This window comes from Stegodyphus dumicola, chromosome X1, assembly GCF_044657685.1.
Source record: "Stegodyphus dumicola isolate Sdum_Otavi_A_Nest chromosome X1, ASM4465768v1".
Taxonomy (NCBI): Eukaryota; Metazoa; Arthropoda; class Arachnida; order Araneae; family Eresidae; genus Stegodyphus; species Stegodyphus dumicola.
Window position 1 is genome coordinate 82,069,961 of NC_140780.1, and position 25,865 is coordinate 82,095,825.

The 25,865-nt window shown below is 34.2% G+C and overlaps 2 protein-coding genes across 7 annotated transcripts in view; one reads left to right on the plus strand and one right to left on the minus strand.

The window, feature by feature from the left end:
* Ufd4 (ubiquitin fusion-degradation 4-like) overlaps window positions 1-25,865 on the plus strand; it is a 405,607-nt gene that overhangs the window by 77,887 nt on the left and 301,855 nt on the right. For all 5 annotated transcript variants that reach the window (XM_085808305.1, XM_085808308.1, XM_085808306.1 and 2 more), the window contains exon 4: window positions 25,597-25,851. In XM_085808305.1, the coding sequence (XP_085664431.1) occupies window positions 25,597-25,851 (255 nt within the window). The remainder of the gene's footprint in view (window positions 1-25,596; window positions 25,852-25,865) is intronic.
* On the minus strand, window positions 12,133-20,990 carry LOC118201546 (uncharacterized). 2 transcript variants are annotated; one of them, XM_085807211.1, is made up of 5 exons: window positions 20,626-20,987; window positions 20,460-20,528; window positions 19,038-19,115; window positions 18,726-18,791; window positions 12,133-12,274 (listed from the first exon to the last, which is right to left on the minus strand). In XM_085807211.1, the coding sequence occupies exons 1-5, from the start codon at window positions 20,856-20,858 to the stop codon at window positions 12,271-12,273; spliced, it is 450 nt and encodes a 149-aa protein (XP_085663337.1). In that variant the 5' UTR covers window positions 20,859-20,987; the 3' UTR covers window positions 12,133-12,270. The 2 variants fall into 2 exon arrangements, with proteins under 2 accessions (XP_085663337.1, XP_085663338.1); XM_085807212.1 differs by lacking the exon at window positions 20,460-20,528 and having other exon boundaries at window positions 20,626-20,990.

Sequence of the window (25,865 nt, forward strand, 5' to 3'; positions counted from 1 at the left end):
TAAAGTATTCAGTTTCATATGTGTGCTTTTTAAAAAAATTCAGTATGAGTGATGGTTTTGAAATGCGAAAAATTTAATTAGGTATGTTCTTATTACCATTCATTGTCATATTTTTACATATGAAACCTGGGTTATTTTATCCTGGGGCTTTATATGACATTTTTTAAAAAACATATTTAAATTAAGGGATATTTTGTCATTTTTTTATACTATATTGAATGTTAGCCAATGAAAAACATTAGTCTAACAACATTAAAAAACATAATTTATTAAAAGGATTGGCACTAAGTACATAAATTACTTCAGCTCATGAATTTTAAGGCCCCGAGTGGCATGGCTGCATTGTTAGTTGGTATGTATTAACTTATATTTTAAAAATATTCTGTTTCTTTATCTTCTTAATTGATGTGAATATCATCTTAATAAATGGAGGATTCTGAAAACAGACTAAAATATATAATTTTACAAATTTAGCTAATAAATGTTGTTTAACCCTTTGACGGGCGGTATATAAAATAATTTAAATTGTAGTAAAATTTTGAATGAATTGTGACATCCTTAGGACACAAAATTGAGACTTTTAAAAATATCTAGAGTGAAATCTTGAATTTTGAGGGCCAATATATATTTTATACTGGTGCCCCTCTACAGCATTTTTTTCCCAGATAGCCTTCCAATTGTTAGCTTTTGTCTTTTCATCTATTTTTGTAAACTTTTGATGTGCATCTACAGAGATGGGTGCTTGAGTATAGTTATGTAAGTATAAAGGCAAAAACTTTTAAAATTTCGCTAGCAATTTAAAATTTAAAAAATAAAAAAATTTTTTTTTTTTTTCACTTTGATGTTGCCATCCAGCTGAATATACTAATGTAGCTTTTGAAAGTGATTTAAATTCAATATTATTATTTTATGAAAAATTTTAGCAAATATGCATGCATAGCTGCATTCATAAACCATATCATGCTGCAATTGATTATATATAATGTTACAAGGAGATGTTACTTGGCAAAAAATGAAAAATGAAAGTCTACAACTCAGCTGAAAAATTATGCTGCATTTTTGATGTTACACTCTTAGGCAATGAAAACAACGCAACAAGAAAGAGTTATCCGAATGGGATGAAAATCAGTAAAAGTGATGTACATGTACAGAAAAACAAATGATTACAGTTTGAAAAAAATTGGATGATTTATTGAAGTGATAGAGCTTCACAAAGTGAAAAAGTCAGTAACGTGTTTGTCCACCTCTGGCGCTTATGCAAGCAGTTATTTGACTTGGCATCGATTAACAAAGGTTGCAAATCTCCTCCTGAGAGATTTTGTGCCAAATTCTGTCCAACTGGTGCATTAGATCGTCAACATCCCGAGCTGATTGGAGGGCCCTGCCCATAATGCTCCAAACGTGCTAATAGAAGAGAGATCTGGCAACCTTGCTGGGCAAGGTAATGTTAGGCAAGCAGTAGAAATGTGCAGTGTGGGGGCGGGTATTACCTTGCTGAAATGTAAGCCCAGGGTGGTGTGACATGAAGGGCAACACAATGGGCCTTAGAATGTTGTCGATGTATCGCTGTGCTGTAAGGTTGCGATGGATGATAACCAAAGGCGTCCTACTATGAAATGAAATGGCACCCCAGACCATCACTCCTGGTTGTCGACCTGTCTGCCGGAAGACAGGTTGGTATCACACCACTGTCCGGGGTGTCTCCAGACTCGCCTTCGTTGGTCATCGGGGCTCAGCTCAAAACGGAACTTATCACTGGAGACTATTCTACTCCAGTCAGTGACATTCCAGTGTGAATAAGCTTGACACCACTGTGAACGGGCTTGACGCTGTACAGAGGTCAATGGTAGTCGGCTTAAGGGGCGCCGTGACCTCAGACCCCTGTCTGTGAGCTGTCTATGAATGGTCCTTGCAGTCACTGCAGCACTAGTTGCATGTACAATCGATGATGATGATGCATCTGGGGCTGTGAGTGCCGCTCTGACAATTTCTCAGTTTTTACGTTCTGTCATTTCTCTAGGCCTACCGCTTTCTTCTTGACGCTGTGTGCGGCCATGCTTCACCCATTCCTGGCAACATCGTTTAATAGTGGCATCGCTCCTGCTCAAATGTCGAGCTATTCGTTGATAAAACCAACCAGCTTCTTTGAGTCCAACTACACGACCTCTCTCATATTCTGACATCTGCGCATATCATACGCGCACCTGTATGCGAGGCATAGTTACTGTGTACCAGAGTACACAGAATGAAATTCGTGAAGAATTTATGACCTGGAATCATAATTTCTCCTCTTAAATATCCTGTCAGTTGCGCATATCAGATGCGCTGTAGCGACAACCATTCATTCATTTGCAGCCAAAATGTAAAATTTTGCATTTTCCGTCGAAACCTGTATGCATATCAATTTGTGTTCAGTTAGCTTTATATCTTGTCGGTGCGTCATGGGGCATCTTTTTTTTTTTTTTTTTTTTTGGTCTAAGAGTGTATATTTTATGCTTTAGTTAATATATAAAAAGAGTATGCTTCATTCCATGATAGCAAGAATTACCCCCCTACACTTTTGATTATCAGGCTCCCATAAGGGCCCTTTTTTAGTTTTGTTGTTATCTTGTTCAAAAAGAAAAGCTGTTAAACAATTTTAATATTTGATACACTTCAAAGCTCTTATTTCTATCAAAACTTAAAAAACTCAAATATTTGCTTTTTTTTTTTCCTTCCAGAGAAATATTTTGCATCTAAAACTAGCTTTAGAAATATTTTCCTTCCTTTCGCCAGCTGTGAAGACTAAACCACGTACTTGTATCCTAAGCTAGGGGAAAAATTTTTCTTGTATTCCTTAGTCTCTCATCTGAAATTAATGAAAACTTTAGGGAAATGATGCTTTTACCTTAAAGAATAAAAAGCATGATTTCAAATCAGCAGTTTTTACATTACACTAAGAAATGGACATAAGTGCATTTCCATTTCCTGTATTTTTAAATGAACTTTCCCTTTGTGTAATGTTCTCACAGTCCCTTTGGAGAGTTGCCAACTCCCCCGATTTAGGCGGGAGACTTCCAATTTTCGACTGCTCTCCCGCCAACCCGATTTACAATATATTTCTCCCGACTTTTTCTTATTCTTAATATTTCTCACGATTTTTATGGAACTTGACTTAATACTTCGTTATATGAACAAAAAAAAAGTGTTTTTGGACACCTGAAAGCAATTTAATTTTCTCTAGATTATATCTAAAACAAGACCTTGCGAATCAGATGAGAATTTCTGCTTTGTGAGTGAGAGTATACATATCCAGAAACGTTATTCTCCAGTTCTCCAACGGGAATCGAGCTCCACTGCGTGTCACCTGGCATATATTAGCCAATGAGCACAAAGCAAGCTCAAGGCCGTTATATGGATGTTCTTTCGTTATTTTGTTCATCTTGTCTTGAGTTGTGTGAGTACACGTGCCTTCGGGAAATAGTTTTAGAAATTATCATCTTTTGTTATGTCTGCGAGAAAGGTGAAATACTCATGTACGTTTCAAAAATTGTACACAGTTATCTTTCCTTCTGTTATTTCCTCAAGGAAATGTAATAAATTTGCGATGTGTATTATCTGTCGTTGCTATTTTTCGATTTCGCATGGTGGAAGGGCGGATGTTCTCAAACATATGCGTACGCAAAAGCACAAGAACAATATGAGTTGTTTTGAAAAAAACGAAAAATTAAATTTTTCTTCGGAAACAAAGGAGCAAAAAGTTATTAATGCAGAATGTCTGTTCTCTGCCTTTTTACTGCAGCACAACCTGCCACTGAAGCATCGGATCACGCTGCAGCTTTATTTAGAAAAATGTTTCCCCGATAGTGAAATCGCTAAGAAATACTCAAGGTGCAAGAATCAAAACAGGTGCAATTGTTAAAGAAATGGGTTTGAAAAATAAATCTTCAGTTATTGATTGCATTAAAACAGCTCCGTTCTGCCTCTCTATGGATGGAAGCAATAATACCGATTCAAAACTGTATCCAGTTGTTGTTTCTTTTTTTGATCCAGTCTTCAGAAATTGAGCGCAGTCTACTTTATGTTCCCATTTTAGAAGGACATTTGACAGGCTTTAATATAGCACAGCTAATTATTAAAACTTTAAAAAAAAATACAGGCCCTCTGGATAATTGCTTAACACTTGGTGCCGATAATGCACCAGTATTGGTAGGCTTGAAAGACTGATGTTGCAGGCATCTTAAGAAAGGAAAATTCAGATTTTCAGATTATGAGGTGCACCTGTCACCTTTTAAATTTAGCAGCTGAAAAAGAGGCAGCTTCTTTACCAATAAATGTGGATGAACAAACATATTGTTGATATTTATTATTGTCTTGAAAGGAGTTCTAAAAGGAAGGAAAAATTGAAACATTTTTAACAGCTGCAGAACAGCAGTTTACAATTAGAAAACTTGAATGAAGTTATAAAATCAGCTAGGATTGACACCCAGTGGAGTTTAATTGGAAAACTGAAATGTGCTGATGGAATTTTAAAATATAGTGAACTGTCTAGAATTGTGTTGGCCATCTTGACAGTTCCCCATAGTAATGCAGAGTGCGAGGATTCTCAGTGTTGTTGCGAAAACGAGGACTAAATTTAGATCTAATAATGATGACACATTAGAAATGATAATAATAATGATGACACATTAGAAAAACCTTTATTAGCGAAAGCAGGCCTACGTGGCAAATGCTGTGAACAAAATTACCAAGTTTCTTTCTTAAAGAAAGCAAAATCTGCCACTGTTTATAACATTTATACTAAAACTGATTAAAGTGTCTTTTTTTTTTTTTTTTCCTTAAACGATGCAAGTAATAAAAATGTTTTTTATGTGTAAGGTATTTTTGTGTTGCTTGCATATAAGAATTAGTTACTATTTAAAGTTAATTCATTATTAAAAATTATATTTTTATCATTTAAAAAGTCTTTTTAACATTGTGTAAAATCTCCTGATTTCTTAAAAAAAATCTCCTGATTTTTGAGTGTCATAGGTTGGCAAGTATGCCTTTGTGAAGATGGCTTGACCGCTGCGTGACAAATTAGTTGTCAATCAACACGTTTCATATTCTCTGCATTCTAGGATTTTGGAAAATACAACGGGTGCCTTTTGGGGCGGGGCTGTCATGCCACGTTCTACTACAGTTGTGTAATGTTTTGATGCCAGACGGAAATTTTGAAATCTGCAAGTCTTTCTTGTGGGAAAGGATGAAGCATTGAACTAAAATTTTAGCAAAATAGAGACAAATGAGAAACTTGAGTGGAGTAAACAAAGAATAAAAAGAAACTAATATACTTGTATTCAAACCCAGCACAGGGTCAGTAAACTTTCCATCCCCCATGAACATAATCTTGAATCCTAAACAACTTGTAAATTAATCATAAACTATACATACATCATAACATACATAAACTATACATACATCATAACATACATAAACTATACATACATCATAAACTATTTTAAAGAAATTCTGTCATCTCACAGAGAAGAGAAAAAGCCTGGTGCTGCCATCTGTTGGCAAGGTACCCAGTGTGGGCCCCAGTATATATTGTATACCAGTATTAAAAACGTATAAATAATCTTTTTTTAATAATCAATTTTGATTGAAGTGCAGTAAATATAAAAGTTTCAGCATGCGTGCATCATATATTTGAAGATTTTGAAGTTATTCCTCCCCTCCAATGGAATTTATGAATAATCAAATATAAAACCTTTAAGAGCGTTTAATACCCCTTTCTCATGTCGATTTCTAATAACAGATGGCGCTACGAACGTTGAGCGATAAAGACTCAAATCTGTAAGACTACCTACAGCCTGGTTACTATGGCAACAAAGCTTCCCTTCCACTGTACTCGTTTGGCGGGAAAGTGAGTAAGCCATAAAACACTTCCCCTCAGTTGAACAAAAGACCTGCTGTCATTTCTTCCGTCTGTGACTCAGACTGCAGGGTATGTTTTGAACAGGAATAGAACTTTCCCACTTTTGTGTTGAATGAAAGATATCTGTGAGATACGTGCAGCAGTCGCTATTTCTTTTCGCAAAATTTATTCATCACGCTTTTCAATGTTGCGTAATGTTTCATAATTTGCCGTTATTCTGCGGAAGAAAACAGTTTTTAGAAATACTAGATTTTTAAGCATTTCGGTAATTTCGTCGCGACATAAAAATTATATATAAATGATTTTATACTTGATGATATGTGTATACATATATAGCATGCACATAATATTCCATTTACTCATCCATCCATAATATTTCAGAAATTACCATCCATAATATTCCATAAATATGTGTTAGCACTTTCCAGAGCTTTATATATATTTTTTACTTGTATTATAAAATCGTATAACACTCCTAACTATTATTTTTTTACTTCAAAAGTGGATAAATCATTATCAAATTTTTCTAGTACACGGAGAAATGGTCTATGTATCCACACACATAAACGTAGTAAAAGATACTATTGTTGATTGAATATCTTTTGGCAGCAATATTAAGATGCAACGAAAATTCGAAATCAATTAATAACATGCATTTTATTACAAAAACACTAGCAGGACGTATTATTTGCACAAAAAACTTAGTGTGGAAATAATTTGCGGCACATTATCTGAGATCCGCTTTGAATGAATACATAAAGTGTTATAATGAACAATCAGTTTTAATATTTCACTTGATACTGAAATGCATAAAATCAAATTGCGTTTCTATGTTTCAGGTTTATAAAATACAGCTGATAATTGAAGGGGTATCAGGTTTATAAAGTACAAGCTGATAATACATGATAAGGGAGAAGAAATTCCTAAATTACAAAATTGAATATTATATTTTAATAAAGTAAAATGATACATATTATAGATACATCCTAAAAAACGATAATATATATATATATATATATTGTATATCGTTGTATACCGTATATATATATTATGTATTTATATGTATATCTACTCTTTTCCGGATGTAACCGTAATTACATACTGTGCTGGTTTATCATCTTCCTGTAGCGATGCATTTGGATTTGCTGTGTATGTATCTGTTTCATTGAACAGGAACAAATAGGAAACAGAATATTGAAAATTGAATTTTTTTTTACAGCATTAGTAATTTATATATATTAGATTGACTAAAAAGAGTATATTCATGCATAACGTATAAATATGCGAAGTGAATACTTTTTGGCAATCACCTTTCTAGGATGATCATTTTTAAAAATAACCAGTACTGTTGAAACACCAGTACGATCTATCTGCCTAAGGGAAAGGATGCCTTCGTGGAAGACTTTCTAAGGGAAATTGGCTCCTAGACACGTTACACAGGGTAAAACCACAAAAGCGCAACCAGTCCCTTCGCGGGATTCGAAACTCGGACCGAAATACTGGTGTTCAGCTACTTTCCGCTTCGTGCCTCATTTCAGAGCGGATTCGCTATATATGAAACAGAGTAATGTGCTGTTACCGTATTTAGCAGCCTGCCTTTTTCCTTGACCTACCATAAAAAAATAAAATAGCAAAATTATAACAGCGTCTCTAAAAAGATGCTTTGCTATATTCTCATTAAATCTTTATCATTCTGCGCTACTAAAAACGAAGTACGATTATTTCAAATTCAAAATTTTATAACATTACTTTACAGAAAGCGATCTCATGTCTTCTAAAAATAAAACCCAACATCTGTTTCTACTCAAGCGCTTACTTTCTAGACAAAGTAATTTCAGTGTAACGTACGTTCAGTTTTATCTAACTTTGAACGGAAAAAAAAAAAAAAAAAACTATGTACATAACAGGCAAAGATATTAACAGCACATAAATTTACTCAATTATATTGGATTACCAGAGGAGAAAAAAATAATTCGATGAGATAATTCTCTGAGAATTCATAAACGCTAAATTAAGAATAAATTTTATAAAATGTTTACTAATGAATACATGTATTTGCATAGTTTCCTTTTTTAAAAAATTTTTCATCTTTATCACGTTTATCGGAGTGTCGTATTTAACTTCACAATTATGCTCCGAAATTTCATTGCTGTAGATTGGATGATTACCAATATATAATCCTACTAGTAACCAAAGCCAGTATTAGAGGTTTTTGCTGCTCACTACAATATCTGTGGCTCTTACTTCTGCCACGCGCCGCCAGTGGCTGAGTGGTTAAGAATATTGATTACTGGAAGTTAGACCTGGTTTCGGTTCGATCCCAGGCGAACCAGCTGGCTGCATGGTTTGTTTTCCTGTTGTGCAACATGAATACGAGCCAGTTTCCTTCAGCAATTAGGCTCACCCGCGCCCAAGCGGTTAAATCGCTGAACACTGGTAGTTCCGACCTGGGTTCGAATCAAGGCGAACGGGCTGGCTACATGGGCGTTTTCATAATCTTCCCCGTGTGTAACGTGTATGGGGAGCTTTGCTATAAACTAAACTAAGCCTTCAGAAACTTCCTCCACGAAGGCATCTGCTATCTGCCACCTCGTGGCTTTGCTATATTCAAAGAGCCTAACCCAATTCTAGCACTCAGTTCCTCTCTAAATTCTAGCGGGCGAGCGCTAAAGTCGCCTATTACTGGTAGTTCAACCTCGGCACATTATCTGAGTTCAGCTTTGAATGAAAACAACATAAAGTGTTATAATGAATGATTAGTTTAAAGATTTCACTTGATATTGAAATGCATAAAATCAAATTGCGTTTCTACATATCAGATTTATAGAGTACAGCTGATAATTGTAGGAATATCAGGTTCATAAAGTACAGCTGATAAATACATAAGTGGGAAGGAATTCATAAATTACAGAATTTAATGGTTGTAACGAAAATTTTAAACACGAACGTTCTTCATAAAGTTAGGAAAAAAAAAAAAAAAAAAAACAGTCAGTACCTTTAGTGCGGGTAGTAATCACTACCAAAAATCTATGCTTTTCTGCCAATGTTTTGGTAGTTTTTCAAAACCTTCGGCCCAGAAACTTGGTGGCCCGAGTCCAAACACAGGTCAACCTCATTTCGATGTCTTGTGCAGAAGTGAAGATAGGACCAGCAAGATGTAGCTGCAAGTGTGAAAAAAAGGTAGAAGTCCGAACGTGCGATGTCGGGGTTATATGGTGGGTGTGGTGAAAGATCCCTTTCGAGTCCGTACAGATGCCAGCCGGTGAATGCAGACACGTATGGTATTATCTTGATGGAACGTTACCTTTCTGCGCCGGAACTCAATTCGACTCTTTTCCTTGATGGCAGCGTCAACATGCACTAGCATCTCGTTGTATCCTTTACTGTCAAGGGTTTTACCTTTTTCCATATACTATTAGTGATTAATACCACGGCAATCCCACCAAATACAAAAGAATGATCTTTTTGTTAGTCAAATTACGCTTTACGATGCTGCCGACGGACTCACGGGCGCAGATCAACTAAATTTTTGGCCTATGTTGTTGAAATAAATTTATTTTTCAACACAAGTGACTATCCAGATCACCAGATCCAAAGCATGATCTTTTCGTTAGTCAAATTACGCTTTGCGACGCTGCCGACAGGCTCACTGGGCGCAGACCAGCTCCCTTTTCGACCTATATTGTTTGTGTAAACTTGTCTAACTTTGAAAGAAAAAAAAAAAAAAAAAAAAAAAAAAAAAAAAAAAAAACTATGTATATAACACGAAAAGATATTACAGAACATAAATTTACTCAATTTTATTGGATTACCAAAGGAGGAAAAAATACTCAGATAACTCTCTTAGAATTCTTAAACGCTAAATTAAGAATAAATTTTATAAAATGTTTACTAATAAATACAAGTATTTTAAATAATAAATTTTTCCATCTCTACATATACCACGTTTATCGGAGTGTCGCATTTGACTTTACAATTAAGCTCCGAAATTTCCTTGTTGTAGATTGGATGATTACCAATATACTTACAATCCTACTAGTAACTAGGGCCACTATTAGGGATTTTTGCTACTCAGTACATTATCTGTGGCTCCTACCACACGCCACCAGTGGCCGAGTGGTTAAAACTACTGAATACTGGAAGTTCGAACTGGTTTGGGTTCGATGCCAGACGAATCAGCGGTTGCATTGTTTGTTTTCACCGTGTGTAACATGAATACAAGCCAGTTCCCTTCAGCAATTAGGCCCTCCCGCGGTAGAGGAATTAAATCGCTGAACACTGGTAGTTTCGACCTGGATTCGAATCAAGGCTAACGGGCCGGCTGCATGGACGTTTTCATAATTTTATGTATGTGTAACGTGTATGGGTTGTCAATTTCTCTAAGAAAGTTCAACATGAAGGCATCCTACTGTGCTTTGCCATAATAACCTAATCTAAGCCTTCAGAAAATGACTCCACGAAGGCCTGCCATCTTAAGAAGGTAACCCTCGTGGCTTTGCGACATTCAAAGAGCCTAACGCAATTCTAGCAAGCGAGCCGCCGAACACTGGTAGTTCATCCGGAGTTCAAGCCTCGATAACGAGTTGGATGCATGACCGATTTTGGTGTTTTCCAAATTCACCTGCTTTGGCGTAATCAAACTCTATAATTCTAAACAAACTGACGTTCGGTTCGGCTCCAACGGCTCTAGCACCACGTTCCAAATTATAACTACAGTTCAACAAATAAATGTCTGGCGTATACATTCGAATAACCTAAGTAAAAAAAAAAAGGGCTTTTTAATTTCTTCCACAACCAAGCATGCACATAAAGCGAATAATGAAAAACTTATGGAGTGCAATAGGGTTCTAATCCATAACATATTTAGTTAGTGATCGCCATCATTGGGAGCTATAAATATGCTATATTGACGGGAAGGAGAAAATTTTACTTCCTGAGTAAGCTAATTCAGAACTAGTCATTATTTCATCTGTCATCTTAAATTTAGGATGTCAAATTACGTGACTAACAAAAACCTAGTATTTATATGAAGCTTGATAAAAATCAAAGTTTTGAAGACGGTATATGTGATCATGTTCGGTTGATTACCATTATGATCAGCAAATAACAACAGCAATTTACTGATGTCTTTCTTATCTTTATATTCAGATGTAGTTTTCAGGGCAACTAGAGAAAATTTATTAATTACTTTTATTATTTTTGATACTTTATACGTACGAAGATACATACTTGTAGGAAGAGAGATATAAATATCATATTCGAACAAATAAAAATAAATCGTGACGTGAAGACCCTAGAGATACGGCTTCTGATTGCTTTTCAAATTTTTGCCATATTAGTAACGATATAATCGAATAATCTTTCAAAGATTATTGTTTACCGATTTTAGGTAACAACTAGAAAACATTTTTTCGAACTTATCCTCAAACAAGTTTGCTATTGGTAATGAATACTGCTGTATCATGAATCAGGTACGGCGCTATGCATTTTGCTGACTTTGTACGCAATAAATTCTGTTGTCAAGTGCCCTTCGCACAAAATTCTAAAATTTTATTGCTTGATGCTTCGCTGAATTTTACAATTTTGCTGTACGTAAATTCTGCCGTACCGGCAGTGATCATGATTTCAAATTCCCCCTCCCCGAGATTTACTGTGTTATCTGAAAAACAGCTCACAAGTTGCTAAAAATAGCTATAAAACTGGTTCCACAGCTTTTAGCAACGGCCTCCCGTTGTGCGTTTGGGAACTCAGCTTTTGAAAGAAAAGGAAGGGGAATAATTTCTCTCTGACTACAGTATAGATGAGGTCCGTGACTTTGTTTGAGCTACTGCAGAATGTTCTGAAGTACACTTTTTTCTGTTTCGGCAACATTCATCTTGAGAATTCAACACTTGTTCATTAGCCCTTAGTAATTGACAGAAATGCTTTTAGAAAGTAGTGGGTTCATTGATACCAACAAAATGGTTGGTATCAATAAACTGGGGATACGTTAGTTTCAGTTGTTGGGTTCAAATGAACCTTTCAAATACTAAAAAAGTCCTTTTGCATAATCGAAAGAATTTCATCTGAGAATAATTTTTCTACTTAAAAATGAGTTTTGCAGTACTTTTTAAATACTACTTGTATTTTTATTTTCGAAATTTTTCATAAATATTGTAATTAATTATTTCCAATTTTAATAACTCGCAGAAAAAACACAATTTTCAAGAAATTTTTTTATTATGATTATTCAAACTTATACTAATATACAGCATCTTTTATATTCCTTATACATTTGACACTGCATGCTTCAACCTGCATGTAAGTTTCTCTTCCTTAGTAACTCCTGACCCAGAGACGTCTCAATGAAAGCCAAATCATGCACAAAATTTTCACCTTGAAAAAAAAAAAAAAAAAAAAAGATAAAATATTTTTAACACCATATTCTCGACCCCCCCCAAAAAAAGAAATTGCAAGAAATACAAATTTCTAACAGAAAAATGCATTTTCAAACAGCTGAAATTGTTTCACAAATTAATAATGCAGATAGCAAATGTAACATATGGCACTATTGACACTCAGTGCAATCTCTGCATATCCTAAATTCTGCTGGCTGATGTCTTTGTAAGTTCTGAACATTTTTTTGCCTCTAAATTCTGCTGCTCAGTGCCCTCTGCTAAATTATAAAATTTTGCTATGCACTATTCTCTAAATTCTAAAAATTTTGACTACCACTGGTTGCACAGGCCCTGATCAAAGCAAAGAGGCAAGATGCTACCTGCTATTGATAAACTGCCTTATAAATACCACAAATCTAAATAAATATCAGTTTTATTTCCAAAACAGAATTATCTCACAGCTAAAGCATTGCCTTTGCAGAAAATCTTCTAAATGGAAATAGAATTGCATCCACATTACATGCGCAGAATCCCAATAATTCATTATAAACAGTTCCAAACCATAGTTAGGCTTAGAACTCACAGCAGTATTCTTCTTGGAAGTCTTCCTAAGGAAATGGTAGTATATTCAGGGAACATGTGGGCAAAATCATGACAGTATATCACAAGCCTAATTCTTGACCATACATACTAGAAAGATCACAGAAATTCCTCACAGGAAGCTAGATTCATATAACAAAATTTCATGCAACATATGGCATATGGGAAAAAGCAAGGACATTATAATCACTAGCATAGTGGTCACAGCTGATTATCACTAATGCAGATATATATTTACTAATATTTAGAAGATGATGTCAGAGGAATGATGAAGTATAGCAAAATATACAAAACATTAGTCCTTAAATCCAACACATTTTCTGATTTTCATACCATCTAGAATAATAGATTTGACGTTAGGTACAGTATCAGAATTTTGGGTACATGAAATGTGAAATGGTTTTTTATTTTCAGTCACTGTTTCTAGTAATTTGTTCGAAAGTAACAAATAAGCTGGTTTCAGTCTGTCAATGAAATGTTAACTTGTCTGTCCTTAATTAAGACTCGGAAATATTTATCATATTTTTTCACCACAAAAAAAATGGTCCCTCAATAAGCAAATTCAAGTGCCTTTTTCACACGATCAGTTCTCACAAACACATGAGAACATGATCTCAAGTCTTTATGCATAAATATTTTATGTTTGTTAGCAGTTGATAAACTGGTGCTGATCCATAAAAGACAGTAAATTTGTTACAAATGGTTCAGGTTTAGTTTTAGTGGTAGGTAGTCGAAAAACTCACATGGTAACCTTATTTGCATAAAATATACCATTTGAGCTACAGAGTGATTAGTATCAGGACATATTGCAACTCTGAATCCTAGAAGGATTTCTGTCCATCTGATGTTGCTGTGAGCCTTTATTGCATTTTTTTAAGTTCTGAGAAACTGCTCAATTTTCCCACTGCAATGTGGGTGGTATGGAGTGGAACGTAAAACTTTAGCACCACATACTTTTGCAAGGCTCTTGAAAGGCTGCGACTCAAACTGTCTTCCTTGATCTCAGATTATGGAACTAGGCACAACAAATCTGCTAATCCAGTGATTGTAAAATGCTTTGACAACCATTTCTCTTGTGATATCTGGTAAAGAAACTACTTCTCCCTAACAGGAAAAATGGTCAATAAATGTCAGATAATACGTCCTACCAGCAGATGGTGGTAATGGCCCAATCAGGTCAACTTGCACAATACTTAATCTAGCATGAGGTGCTTGGAACTCGGCTATTTTAGATTTTATATGCCTGTTGACTTTGCTCCTTTGACAATTAACAGGACTTTAAGTCTATTCGTGAATTTCTTTCTTTATATTTGGAAAGATAAATTTTTCAGTCATCTCGTTGACAGTTGTCCTGATACCAGAGAAGCAAAATTATGAATTTGATGAAACATTTGTTGTCTAAATTGCTTTGAAATAAAAGGCCTGATACTGGTTGTTGAGCTGTCACATCTTAATGTTTTCCAAAATGCTAATGTAGATGATTTAAATTTCAGTGAAGCACTACCTGTCATTAAATGTTGCAATTCTTCATTATATTCTTGAGCATCTGCTACTGCTTCATAGCCAGTAACTGAGACTACTTCAACTGCAACTAAATTTTCTTTGGCATCAATATGCTGAATATCAGTTGAAAATTCCGATATATACTGAAGTTGGTGTTGTTGTCTGGGTTATGCCTTCCCATTCTTTTGCTTCTATGCATATGACAGTGGCTTGTGATCAGTAAGTATGATGAATTTGCGTCCTTCCGATACATGTTTAAAATGCTTGACAGAAAGATATATTCCTAAGAATTCTCTGTCATAGGTACTATAAACCTTCTGTGCATTATTTAATGTTTTAGAGTAGAACACAATAGGTTTTCAGTCTTGTTCTTGTTCTTCCAATTGCTGCAATACTGATCCTATAGGAAAGTCTGATGCATCTGTACACAAAGGGTAATCCATTGGGAAACACAAAAGGGCACCATTGACTAAATCAGATTTGCACTTCTCAAGCTGGTGAATTCCTTCATCTGTGCAGGCCTACCAGCGGCAGAGCGGTAAAATCGCTGAACACTGGTAGTTCGGTCCGAGGTTCGAATCCCGCGAACGGACTGGCTGCATGGGCGTTTTCGTGGTTTTCCCCATGTGTAACGTGTATATGAGCCAGTTTCCCTTAGAAAGTCCTCCACGAAGGCATCCCTTCTCTTAGGCAGATAGCCCTAGTGTGCTTTGCCATAATTAAATACACTAAACACCTTCATCTTGCATAGAACTTTACAATGATCTTTTTTTATCACCCTTTAACATTTCGTGTATGACTCCTTGAGTTTCTGCAGCATTTTTCAAAAAGCATCGATAGAACTTTATCATGCCCATAAATGAACAAAGCTCATGTATTGTCGGTAATTTACATTGCAGATTACTTCAACCTTTTCTGACAGCGAACAGGAACCTTCTGTAGTTATGAGGTAACCCATAACTTATGTTTAATATGTAATACATAATGTAATATCCCACCACATTACCCATTTCCAACTCTCAGATGTCCAGTGTCTTTTCTCGACACCACTGAAAATGAAGTCTTGCATGTCGGCAGAACTGAGTGATTTTCTTACAGGCACCAAAACTATGCATTCCTATCCCTCTGCCAATTCATATGCTTCGTCTGATAGGTCTGGTTTCTCAGGAAAATCACCATAAGAAATATCCCCACCTTGCTGAATATGTCCTGCTTTCCTCATATTTCTCTTTTTCTTCTCAGTGTCAAAAAGTCTACGTCTCTCAAGACGTTTTACATGGCGCTTATTTCTGGAAGCTAAGAATTTCAAAGTTGGAGTCCTGGGGCTACTTCCTGTTACAGCTTTTTGTGCATTTTTTTGCCACTGCTATGCTGGATTTTGATAGGCCATGACAGCAATACTCGCACGCCTGTTCATGCCACCAGCTTTGGAAAAATCAACTCTTTTTCCACCAGATGTTTTACACAGTTGACTCATGAAGCTTTCAGCAGGATTATTTGTGGCATTCCAAATAAGAGTACTGCTACACGATATCAGTACTCTTCCCACTTCTGCTTCAGTAGCTTGCAACATACCCGAGGAAAAAAATTCATTGTATGTGCTGTCCAACTCTGCACCTTTCTTTGCACGAAAAGCACTACAAGCATCATGCTTGCCAAATACATGATGTGGCCCATTTCTCAAGTCAGATACTAATGCATCAATAGCTTCTTGTGTGTGCTGATAATGGCTAGGTAAAGCATGAGCTTTTATAGCTACTCTAGCACCTCTGACTAACAGTGGCATTTTAATTTTCAGCAATTTACGGGCAGCAATTCCTTTAGCCCCGGGGAAGCGCGCAGTATTTTGCTGAAGTTTCTCAAGAGCTCTGCGATATCTTCGAACAGCATGGTTAGCACATTCTACTTTGATCACCCGTCCTCCATATGAAACGCTTTCTTTCACTTTGGCCATTGTGTTAGCATCTCCATCTCCAACAAGTCGAGTACAACATATTTTGTGAACACACTGGAGATAATTCAGACCTTCCACAATGGCACTGCTTTCCATACCTGTAGAAGGCCCATTCCAATTTCGCCAACAAAGGTGCACTTTATTTGGCATCTTGCCATCTTCAATAGCACTGCATATAAGGCACACTTTGTTGCGAATTCCAACAAACAAAATTTTCTGGGTGACCATGCCTATAATAACAGATATGCCACTTGAAGCATTATAACCATGCCCATAGTTTCTTTTACACCAACCTCCATCAACAATGACAGTTATACAGTGATAACCATCATTATCTTTATCATTGCAAAGTTCTGCCTGCCTTTTCTCCTCTTCTATAGCAGCACACATAGTTTCCTGTGCACATCCCTGTATTATTTTGCCAGTAGTTCGCTCACAAGAAGCAAAGGTCGAGTTGCTCATATACGGAATTTCCATGATGCTAAACTTTTCCTCCTCTTGTGAAAATCCACTGCCAGTAGATAACGCACCTAATACTGCAAGCTGATTTAGGCTGCTTTTCTCCATATCAGAACAAATTGTTGCCATTTCCCCACATAAAATTTTATCACATACATAGTTATATGTAGTGACAAGACCACGTCGAATCACTTTGTTAAAAATAAATGATCCAAATTTACAATTTAGGGAATGTTGCTCTAATGTCCTAGCCTGCACTATTACAAAAGACATATTGCAAATTGTTCTGCCAGATGGTAATAGATTTGCCTTTCGTCGATCTTCCCTTTCGATAATTAAAGGTGAATCAGGACACAGAAATTCATCATTAAGGTTCTCCTGAAGAGGCTCAGACTCCAAGCTAAAATATATATATATATACACACAATATATATACATATATATAATTAATATATATAAATATTACAAATTAGGTTTAAATTTGGCTTATTTGATGACAGCAAAGCACTTGATCTTCCTAAGAGGAGGGATGCTTTCATGGAGGACTTTCTAAGGGAAATGGCTCATATACACGGGGAAAACCACGAAAACGCCCATGCAGGCAGCCCATTCGCAATTAGGTTTAGGAAATTTAGGCAAAATATAGCAAATAAATTAACAATAATAATACACTGGATTACCAGTATATTACTACAAGAAGATGAGTCATCTTCACAACTGCTGCTTCCATGCTCGCAGTGTCATTTGCTCGTGCAATATTAGTCAGTACTTTGTGTGCCGGAGGTTTCACATGAAGGGCCTCTACACCTGAGTGTAAAATGTTCGTGTTCCAGTAAACACTGAATTCAGAGGGGCAAGAATAACTCTTTCATGGTGGATAACTCAGTTACCAAATGGCTTTCTAAGGCTCTATTCAAGCCGTTGTATAAATGTCATAATTCCCAACTAACAACGCTTTGTAGTCAGACCTTGCTATGTCACAAAAACTAGTTTGGGCATTAAGCTTGAAGTTTTCAACTTTGTGCCGACTTGATATAAGAGTCGGCCAATCAGAGCATATACATAAAATCTATTGACAGAGAAAGCTGTAGGCACATACATGCATGCACAAATTTAGCTTCTCTAATTGGCTATGGCTTAGACCCTCTCTCGCAGGTGTGAATGGAACTCCCACATTTTGTGCCTTATGATTATGCGTCTATGACATTTATACCATCATGTGAACGGAGCCTTAGGATGGCATACTAAGAAGATGCACTGTCTTGTTGGGATAAGCAATTTATACTCCTAAGCCTAAAAAAAAACTTGGAAAAAAAAGATCACGACTTAAATTTGTTGTCTAATTGCTCTAATTTGAGGCACATTATGAGAGGAAAGCAAAGGTAGTAATCAGAATTATTAAAAAAATTTTATCCTTATATTTTTCTTAAAAATTCTGTAAAATAATAAAATTTTTGGTTTTCCTCAAATAAATATATATGGAAAAAATAATAGCCACATAATCACAGATTTCATTTTGTTATATTTTATTAACAAAATTTAAATTATTAAAAATCTCTTTCATGAAGGGAACATAAAACATCATGAAAACAATGAAAAAGAAGCAATATTTAAAAACGATAGTAGGCTTATTGATGAGGCTCCCATCAAAAGAATCAAACCCCAAAATATTTTCATTTGCTTCAGTGTCCCGTCTGAAAATTTCACCGATTTCAATGAATATATTTTTAAAAAAATCTTTTATTTTCAAGTTCTTTCATGCAAAACGTCCAAATTTGGTACAAATCAAATTCATCCCCCTCTTTTTGATAGCTACAATATTATATTTAACAGTTTTAATAGCTATCAGTATGTAAACAACATAATGTAACACCATAAAAGGAAAACATAAATGATGACATTTTAATTTTGGCATAGAGAAATACATATTTACCCCAAAAGAGAGCTTGTATTTCTACCTTCTACGTCAGAGTCAATAACTGAAATGTCCAGATCAGAACTGAGAAGAAAAGAACCATAATTAGTTTAATTAAGATACAATAACACACCGACCAAGTATTAATTTGAGAGTCAAGCAACAAAAATCAGCATCATATTTTGAAATATTCACTATTTGAAAATATAACCCTGATTTTGGTTGCTTGACTTCTAAATTAATACATAATTAGTTAACCATAATTAAGTAACTGTAAGAGTTTCAATATCATGCACAGCTAATATCTATTTTAAAAATAAACCAACTTACCTCAGGAAAGCCTGGTTTGTCTTAGGGACATTAGCTGTAACTTCTGGCGTAGAAAAGTCAAATTTTTCACTTCCGGACCTAAGAATGAAAGAAATAAACTGCTATAACATAATTTAAAAAAAAAAAAAAACATGAATAAATAAATAACACATAACAAATTTAAGCATTAAGCTATGTATGACTACCACCCATCTCAGACAGTGCGACAGATATTGCTGTATACTGTTTCGCCATACCCTGTGTAGCTATTATATCATGCTGTATAACCACAGTTTAGAAAAATTACAAAATGTGTTATTTATATCTATCTAAAATGGTACATTACTACATGATTTGTAAGAATAAATTAGAGGGCTCTGCGAATGAAATTCCTTCCAATTAAAAAATGTAGGAATAAAGAAAATGCAGGAATTGCAAATGCAGAAATGAAAAAGGGATTATATTTTTTGCACAGAATCCAGATGACATATTTTTCAACATTTTAGAAATTTCAATATTAATTTTAGGGGCATAAAATATTAGGCCCCTAAAAGCAGAATATAGTTTTTAAATGTTCAGATAATCTTCCTATGAGAAGAATTCCTTTGAGAAGTACACATCTGAACCACAATTAAAAAACATGTACAAGAACAGAGCTGAGGACTTCTGTTTGCAGAAAGTCTGTCACATAACATATGAAAAGTTTCTTATTGGTAGATTTTTGATCAGACAGATATTTTATTGTTATACAGAGAAAGCATTCACTCCCTTTATACTGGAGATAATTCAATTTGGACAATGGCAAAAAGGCTAAGCAAGCCGGAGCGTATTGGTCCCATTCTTGGCACTAGTTTGGTTTACGCTCAAAATACACGGCAGATATTTTCTAATTACCTGCATCCCAATATCAATTCAATTCAGCTTTTGGTGGAATTTACCATTTGTGACATATTTTTCAAAAACTACACTTCACAACATGCATACATGACAAATACACAGAACCATAAATAAACAAGCAATAATATATATTTATATATAAATTTTACTAAATGATCATAAAATGTTCCAACGCTAAAAGAAAGTTTTAACATCCAAGTAAATGACATAATAAAAAAAAGCAAGTTGAACAGCGAGCACATGAATAAATGTGCATACACCTGTAAAAATATACCATAGGTAACTGACAAAGCATTTCGTAGCAAACATATGACTATAAAATTTCCAATAATACATGTAATGATGGTGAATTCAATTTAGATCGCAAGAACATGCTCATACTTTTGAAAAGATTCAATTATTTCAGCAATTCCTTGTGAATTGGAATTTACCCTTTCAATATTTCCCAACAATTTAGTGTGAATGGAGGAATAAATTGTTATAACAGAATTGAACAATTATTAGCATCCCCTCATACACACACATACAAAAAAAAAAAAAAAAAACTTTGTAAAAAAATCATCCGGGCAATGATTCTCCTTTGACACAGATGCAGTTGTATCAATAATTTCTGACCTTCAATAAAAAAAATACGCATATTTTACTTCGGAATTAACTTACTACGAAATCATAAACACGGGGTAGTCGATATAAAGAATAAATTATTTCTCACCTTTCGAAAACATCCGCTTGTTCGGAATCTTCCACATCTCGGGAATTTAATTTCATATTTTTTTTCTTGAGCTCGACGTTTACGCTGAATTCTGGATCTTTTATTAAAACCAGGATGTTTTTTTGGTCGTCCTTGATATTTTCGCATATTTTTTGCAAACTGACCACAGTACAAATAAATGTAAACAAAACGAGTGCGGAATAGCAATGCAATAGGGTTGCCGTAAACGTCATTCTGCTAACAGCTGACAATGTTTAGTGAAAACTGTGTATAAAGGAATATATGAAACGCTTCTAAATATTATTTAGAAAAAAATATGATTTATAACTGATATCAAAATCAATTACTTCGTGATTTTTTGCAGAAATAAGATTACAATGTTAAATTTTAACTCGTAGCGCCATCTATTGATGGCTTTCCAAACTACACATTAAAATTACGTATTTCAAACTAATTTTTTTAAAATATAATATTTAAGTAAATTTCATTTCAAACCTGATTCTAACATTGTGATTCGAAAACGGACCTATTGCTTTATATTTCTGCCAAATTTCACGCAACATAGTTTCTTAATTAGCGATTCTGCGTGTAAAAAAATTTTTAGTATTGTAATGCTGCTGTAGTAGACCACCTTAAAAGAGGTATATTAATTTCATAACTGCAAAATATTGGGCATTCATAAGGTAAGGTACTGCTGCCATTTAGAATCAAAAGGAAACAGTAGAAACTTACGATTACAGCTTTTGATGTAGAAAAATTAGCATTTTTTAGGAGGTTAGAAAATTGACAAACATCTGGTATATTTTATATACTGGTGCCCTTCAAAGAGTTAAATGTCTTCATGAGGAGATCTGAAAAGATTTAATAATGATAAATCACTGCTGTAGCATCATTAAAAAATTTTTTTCCAAGTACTTTTTGTTTATAATATGAAAAGTAAATTTGGACGTCTTAAAGGGATTCATTTCAACTGGATATTTGCCAGCTAGCAGTATTGCTGTACAGGAAATACTCAGAAGCTTGAAGGGGGGGGGAATCTGAAAGGTTTTAAATTACGTCCCAAGGGACTTTTTTTAACGTTTTGTCTGTTACCTTTATTTATTAAATATCATGCTGTACATACTCAAACTATAAAATTCAGTTCAACAGCAATATCAAAATTTAATTTTAAAATGAGCATATTGTTAGAATTTACGATACAGAATCTCGCGCACTGGAGATAAAATTTTTTTTTGTACAGTGTTAGTTTTTTAATAAAAAAATAATTGAAGTGTTACAAAATATGAAATCTGTAATAAAACAAATTTCAAATTCAAATTAGGGCTTCCATGTGCTCATATTCTATAGAAAATTACGTTATTCAAATTTTGATGGCTCTAAGTACAATTGTTTTATCACAGTCCGAGAAACATACATACATTTATGCAGATTCTTCATTATTTAATTTCTTTAAATGTAGGACAGGACGATAATATATAGTGGCAACGATTAAAAAAGTTATATAGCCTTTTAAAGTTTTCAATGCAAAATGCCAAAACGAAATTAATAATCCTTCAGGGCAAATTGCCCCTTAAAAAAAAATTTCCTGTATTTTGGACGAGATCATTTTGCCATCTTTTATGGTCTCCATACTTTCCTGATTGTGCACATCAAATGATAAACAATAAGCTAATAAGCTATTAATTAACATATATGTTGTTAGTGCATAATTTGTCTCTTAATGTACATCTTAAACAGCTGTAAAACTTCACAATGGAAATCTCTAAATAAAAATTTCAGTTTTACATAAATTATTCTAGGAATAAGAAAAGGAGTGTAAGCAGTATGATTTGGTAGTTTTATCAGTGTGACGTATGTATGTGCTATCACCCAAGTTCTAAATATTTTGACTTCCATTTATTCAGATCACTTGTTCTTCATAGATTAAATAAAATTATCATGTTCAAAAGACACATTTTATGAGCATGCCACAGAAAAATAAACTAGAAACTATTCAAAAATACCCTAGACAGCCAAAAGTTTGTGGAAGCAAAAAAGCATGTTTGAAAAACATTTTTATAAGTGTGTATTGATTTCAGTGCACTAAAGACAGAAATATAAAATAATTTTATAGGTATTACTTTAATAAGTGGTCAAAATCTTCCTTATTTGCCTGGGAAATATGGAATAAAAATATAAATATTATTTTCAGTATATAAATTTTGATAGTCTCTACCTAGGACCCAGGTATTGGACATATTATTAGGGAATTCTAGGCCACATTTTTCTGTGTTTTGTTTTGGTTTTCCTATGTCATAGATTAGCTCAAAACACATTTGAAAACCATTTTTGTCAATTTGAATGTTTTAAACTTGAGATTTGTTTTGTGCAAATAGTTTAAGAAGAGAGGCATTTGCGATCCAAAATTTCACTGTATTTGAAAGTTTAGTCTTCTCCTTTCTGAACCTCCATGAAGGCGTCCCTCCCCTTTGGACAAATAGCCATCATATGCTTTGCCATAACCAACCAAACAATGACCTTTCTGAAATAAGGCCAGAAAATTGAAGCATAAGTATCTTATGATTTTGTTTTAGTTCTTCCTGTGGCATATCTATCATGATGAAACATGTAGCTCATTGTATTATTTTATCTGTATTTTATTTTCAGAGAAAATTTAATAAGAAAAAGTTATTCTAAAACCCCAAAGATAGAATTTACTTTTTACACTTTTATTCTTTTTAGCTTGCTAACCTTGTGATTTATATGTCCCTACATAGGTAACAAAAAATTGTTAAGAAGTGGGGAAAGTTTTTTTTTTTTTTTTCAGTTGTTTAAAATCAGAAAATCATCTTGTGAAGCAATCAGTGCTATCGGGTAGAGACGGGGAAAACTGCTCCATTAAGGAATCAGATCGGAACTTTTCACTTGCTGAAGTGAATCACTTCTTTTTAATGATTCACCACTCACTAACAATAACCTTGATGAATGTACTGTGAGCAGGTGTGGATCAAGAGCGGTATCCAAAGATAGGGGAAAAGCAGAAAGAATTGAACAATTGAAGGATCGGTGGAATCAACTCAACCACTCACTCCCTGGACTGATTTGTTTGGAATAATGCTGAAAGTTAAAAAAATAATGAAAACTAAATTCACTTTTGTTAAAAACATTATTTTAGTGCTGCTTACAAAGCACAGGGTAAAAATGAATTTTTATATTGGAAGCAGATCCCAAAGAACAGGATATTATGCTGACAATACTGGCATTTTCATTTTCTTATTTAATTTGAAAAAATGATACAAAATATCAATTGAGAATCTTCTTTGCAGTAGGCTCCACATTTTGTTCTGCAACCTTGAAAAAATTTACTTATAAATATGTACTAAAGAAGATTAAAGAGAAATTCACAACTATTGTCTACAAGATGTTAGTAAAATGATAAATAAATAAAAATATAATTTATTATTTTACATAAATGCTTAAATAATATTGTATAAAAAGTGATACCTAATATACATAGCTATACTATGACACAGTATTCAAAGAAAAACTCAAATGAAGTGAAAGGAGCAGATATAATCAAGGCTCTATAGGAGCCAGATTTGCAGCTAGAGCAGGAGTGCCGGAGCAATGAAAAAAGCAAATAGGGAAGAGTTCATAGGAATCAGATCCATGGCTAGAGAAGGAGCAATGAAAAGAACAAATAATCAAGACTCCAAAGGACCTGGATCTGCAACTAGAGAAGGAGTGCTGACATCTGGGAATCAGAGGAGGAAACTGAGTACCTATAATCTGCATACTTTAAGCAGATCCTTGCACTGCCAGATGGGGGTAAAAACTCCGTCCGTTTGCCAACAGAGGTGGTCAGTTTTACTGAGATGCACTGGTTTATTTAATGTTTGTTTTTTAAATACTAGATGGAACACAAGCAAACCAAAAGAACTCATATATACATATATAACACATACACGCACACATAAAAAAGGGTCAGAGACGTTTCCGGTAAATAATAGAGGAAAGAATGTTAGTATTTACATAAGAGGAATCAAATTTTTGGCATGTTTTCCAACAAAAGCTTTCTGTGAAATGTTAAAGAACTAGCTTTCTGTTTTCGCTGAATCAGAGATCACTCGCTCGGTAAAGTGAATTGGTTTTTTGAATCAGTTCCGGAGTGGATTGCCAATCTCTATGATCGAGATTTATTTTTTGATGCATCAATAACGGAATGTTTCATTTTTGTGTTGAGCTAATATTGAAAGATTTCGTATTTGCGTTTGTGAAAGATGTAGAAATATTTATGAATGTTAAAGAAAGTATGATTTTCATTCTTGAATTGTGCATTTCATTTTTGAAAAATGTAGATGGACATTATTTATTTTACATGGATATTGCTGAAGTACTGTGTGTTTTGAATGCTCTTGTAATAAATACCTTGTTATTTAATTGTAAACAAATCTGTGCACAAAGCATTAATAATTGGAACAAAAAATATAATAAGAGATTTAAAAAAAGCAAACTTACCAAATTTCAAATTTGTGTGATTTAATATTTTTGTTATTAAAAAAATAATTTTGTTAACAATAAAGCTTGTCATAAAATTAAAATAAAGTCACAAAAAGTGTCATTTATTTATTAACTTATTTTGATATATGAACCTTCAACCATTTTTCTGAAATACTTTCTCATGAATTTTAAGCTTTGCTTAACTTGTAATGCATTTAAAACTGTGCTTTGTTGTTTATTTCTGGAGAACTGTGGGTTATGTTTTCACAAAGGTTTAGTTTTAGTGTCCTCTGTATGGAGTTTGGGGTCAAAACAGTGAAAAAAGATACCAAGTATGTGTGCTTGCTAGAGTAATATGCATGTATTAGCCTGGAATAAAATAAAAGTTGAGTTTATATTTTTATAATTTAGGAAGCATATCATTTTTATCATTTAAAGCTTATTATTCTATTCTTTGAGCTTTTATATGTAAACTTTTTGTTTATTTGTTAGGTATCAGACGGGGCACTTAGGTGCTTTGCATCTTTGGCTGACAGATTTACTCGTCGTGGTATTGACCCAGCTCCTTTGGCTGAACATGGTCTTGTAAACAGACTATTAGTGAAGTTAAATAGTGTTACTCTAACTTGTTCAGTAAATAACACATCAACATCTACAGGCTCACCAGAAGTTAAAACGTCATCAAGTATATCAACAACAATAAGTCTTTTATCTACCTTGTTTCGAGGTTCACCAAGCATAACCTATGTGAGTATTCTTAA

Bases quoted from the DNA above. Each gene is read 5' to 3' on its own strand.
- LOC118201546 (XM_085807211.1), bottom strand. From the start codon at position 20,858: ATGACGTTTACGGCAACCCTATTGCATTGCTATTCCGCACTCGTTTTG. The intron at 20,529-20,625 runs GTGAGAAATAAT...TTTTTATTGAAG, and splicing joins CAAGCGGATGTTTTCGAAAG to GTCAGAAATTATTGATACAA. The intron at 18,792-19,037 runs GTAAGTTGGTTT...TTTTCTTCTCAG, and splicing joins ACAAACCAGGCTTTCCTGAG to TTCTGATCTGGACATTTCAG.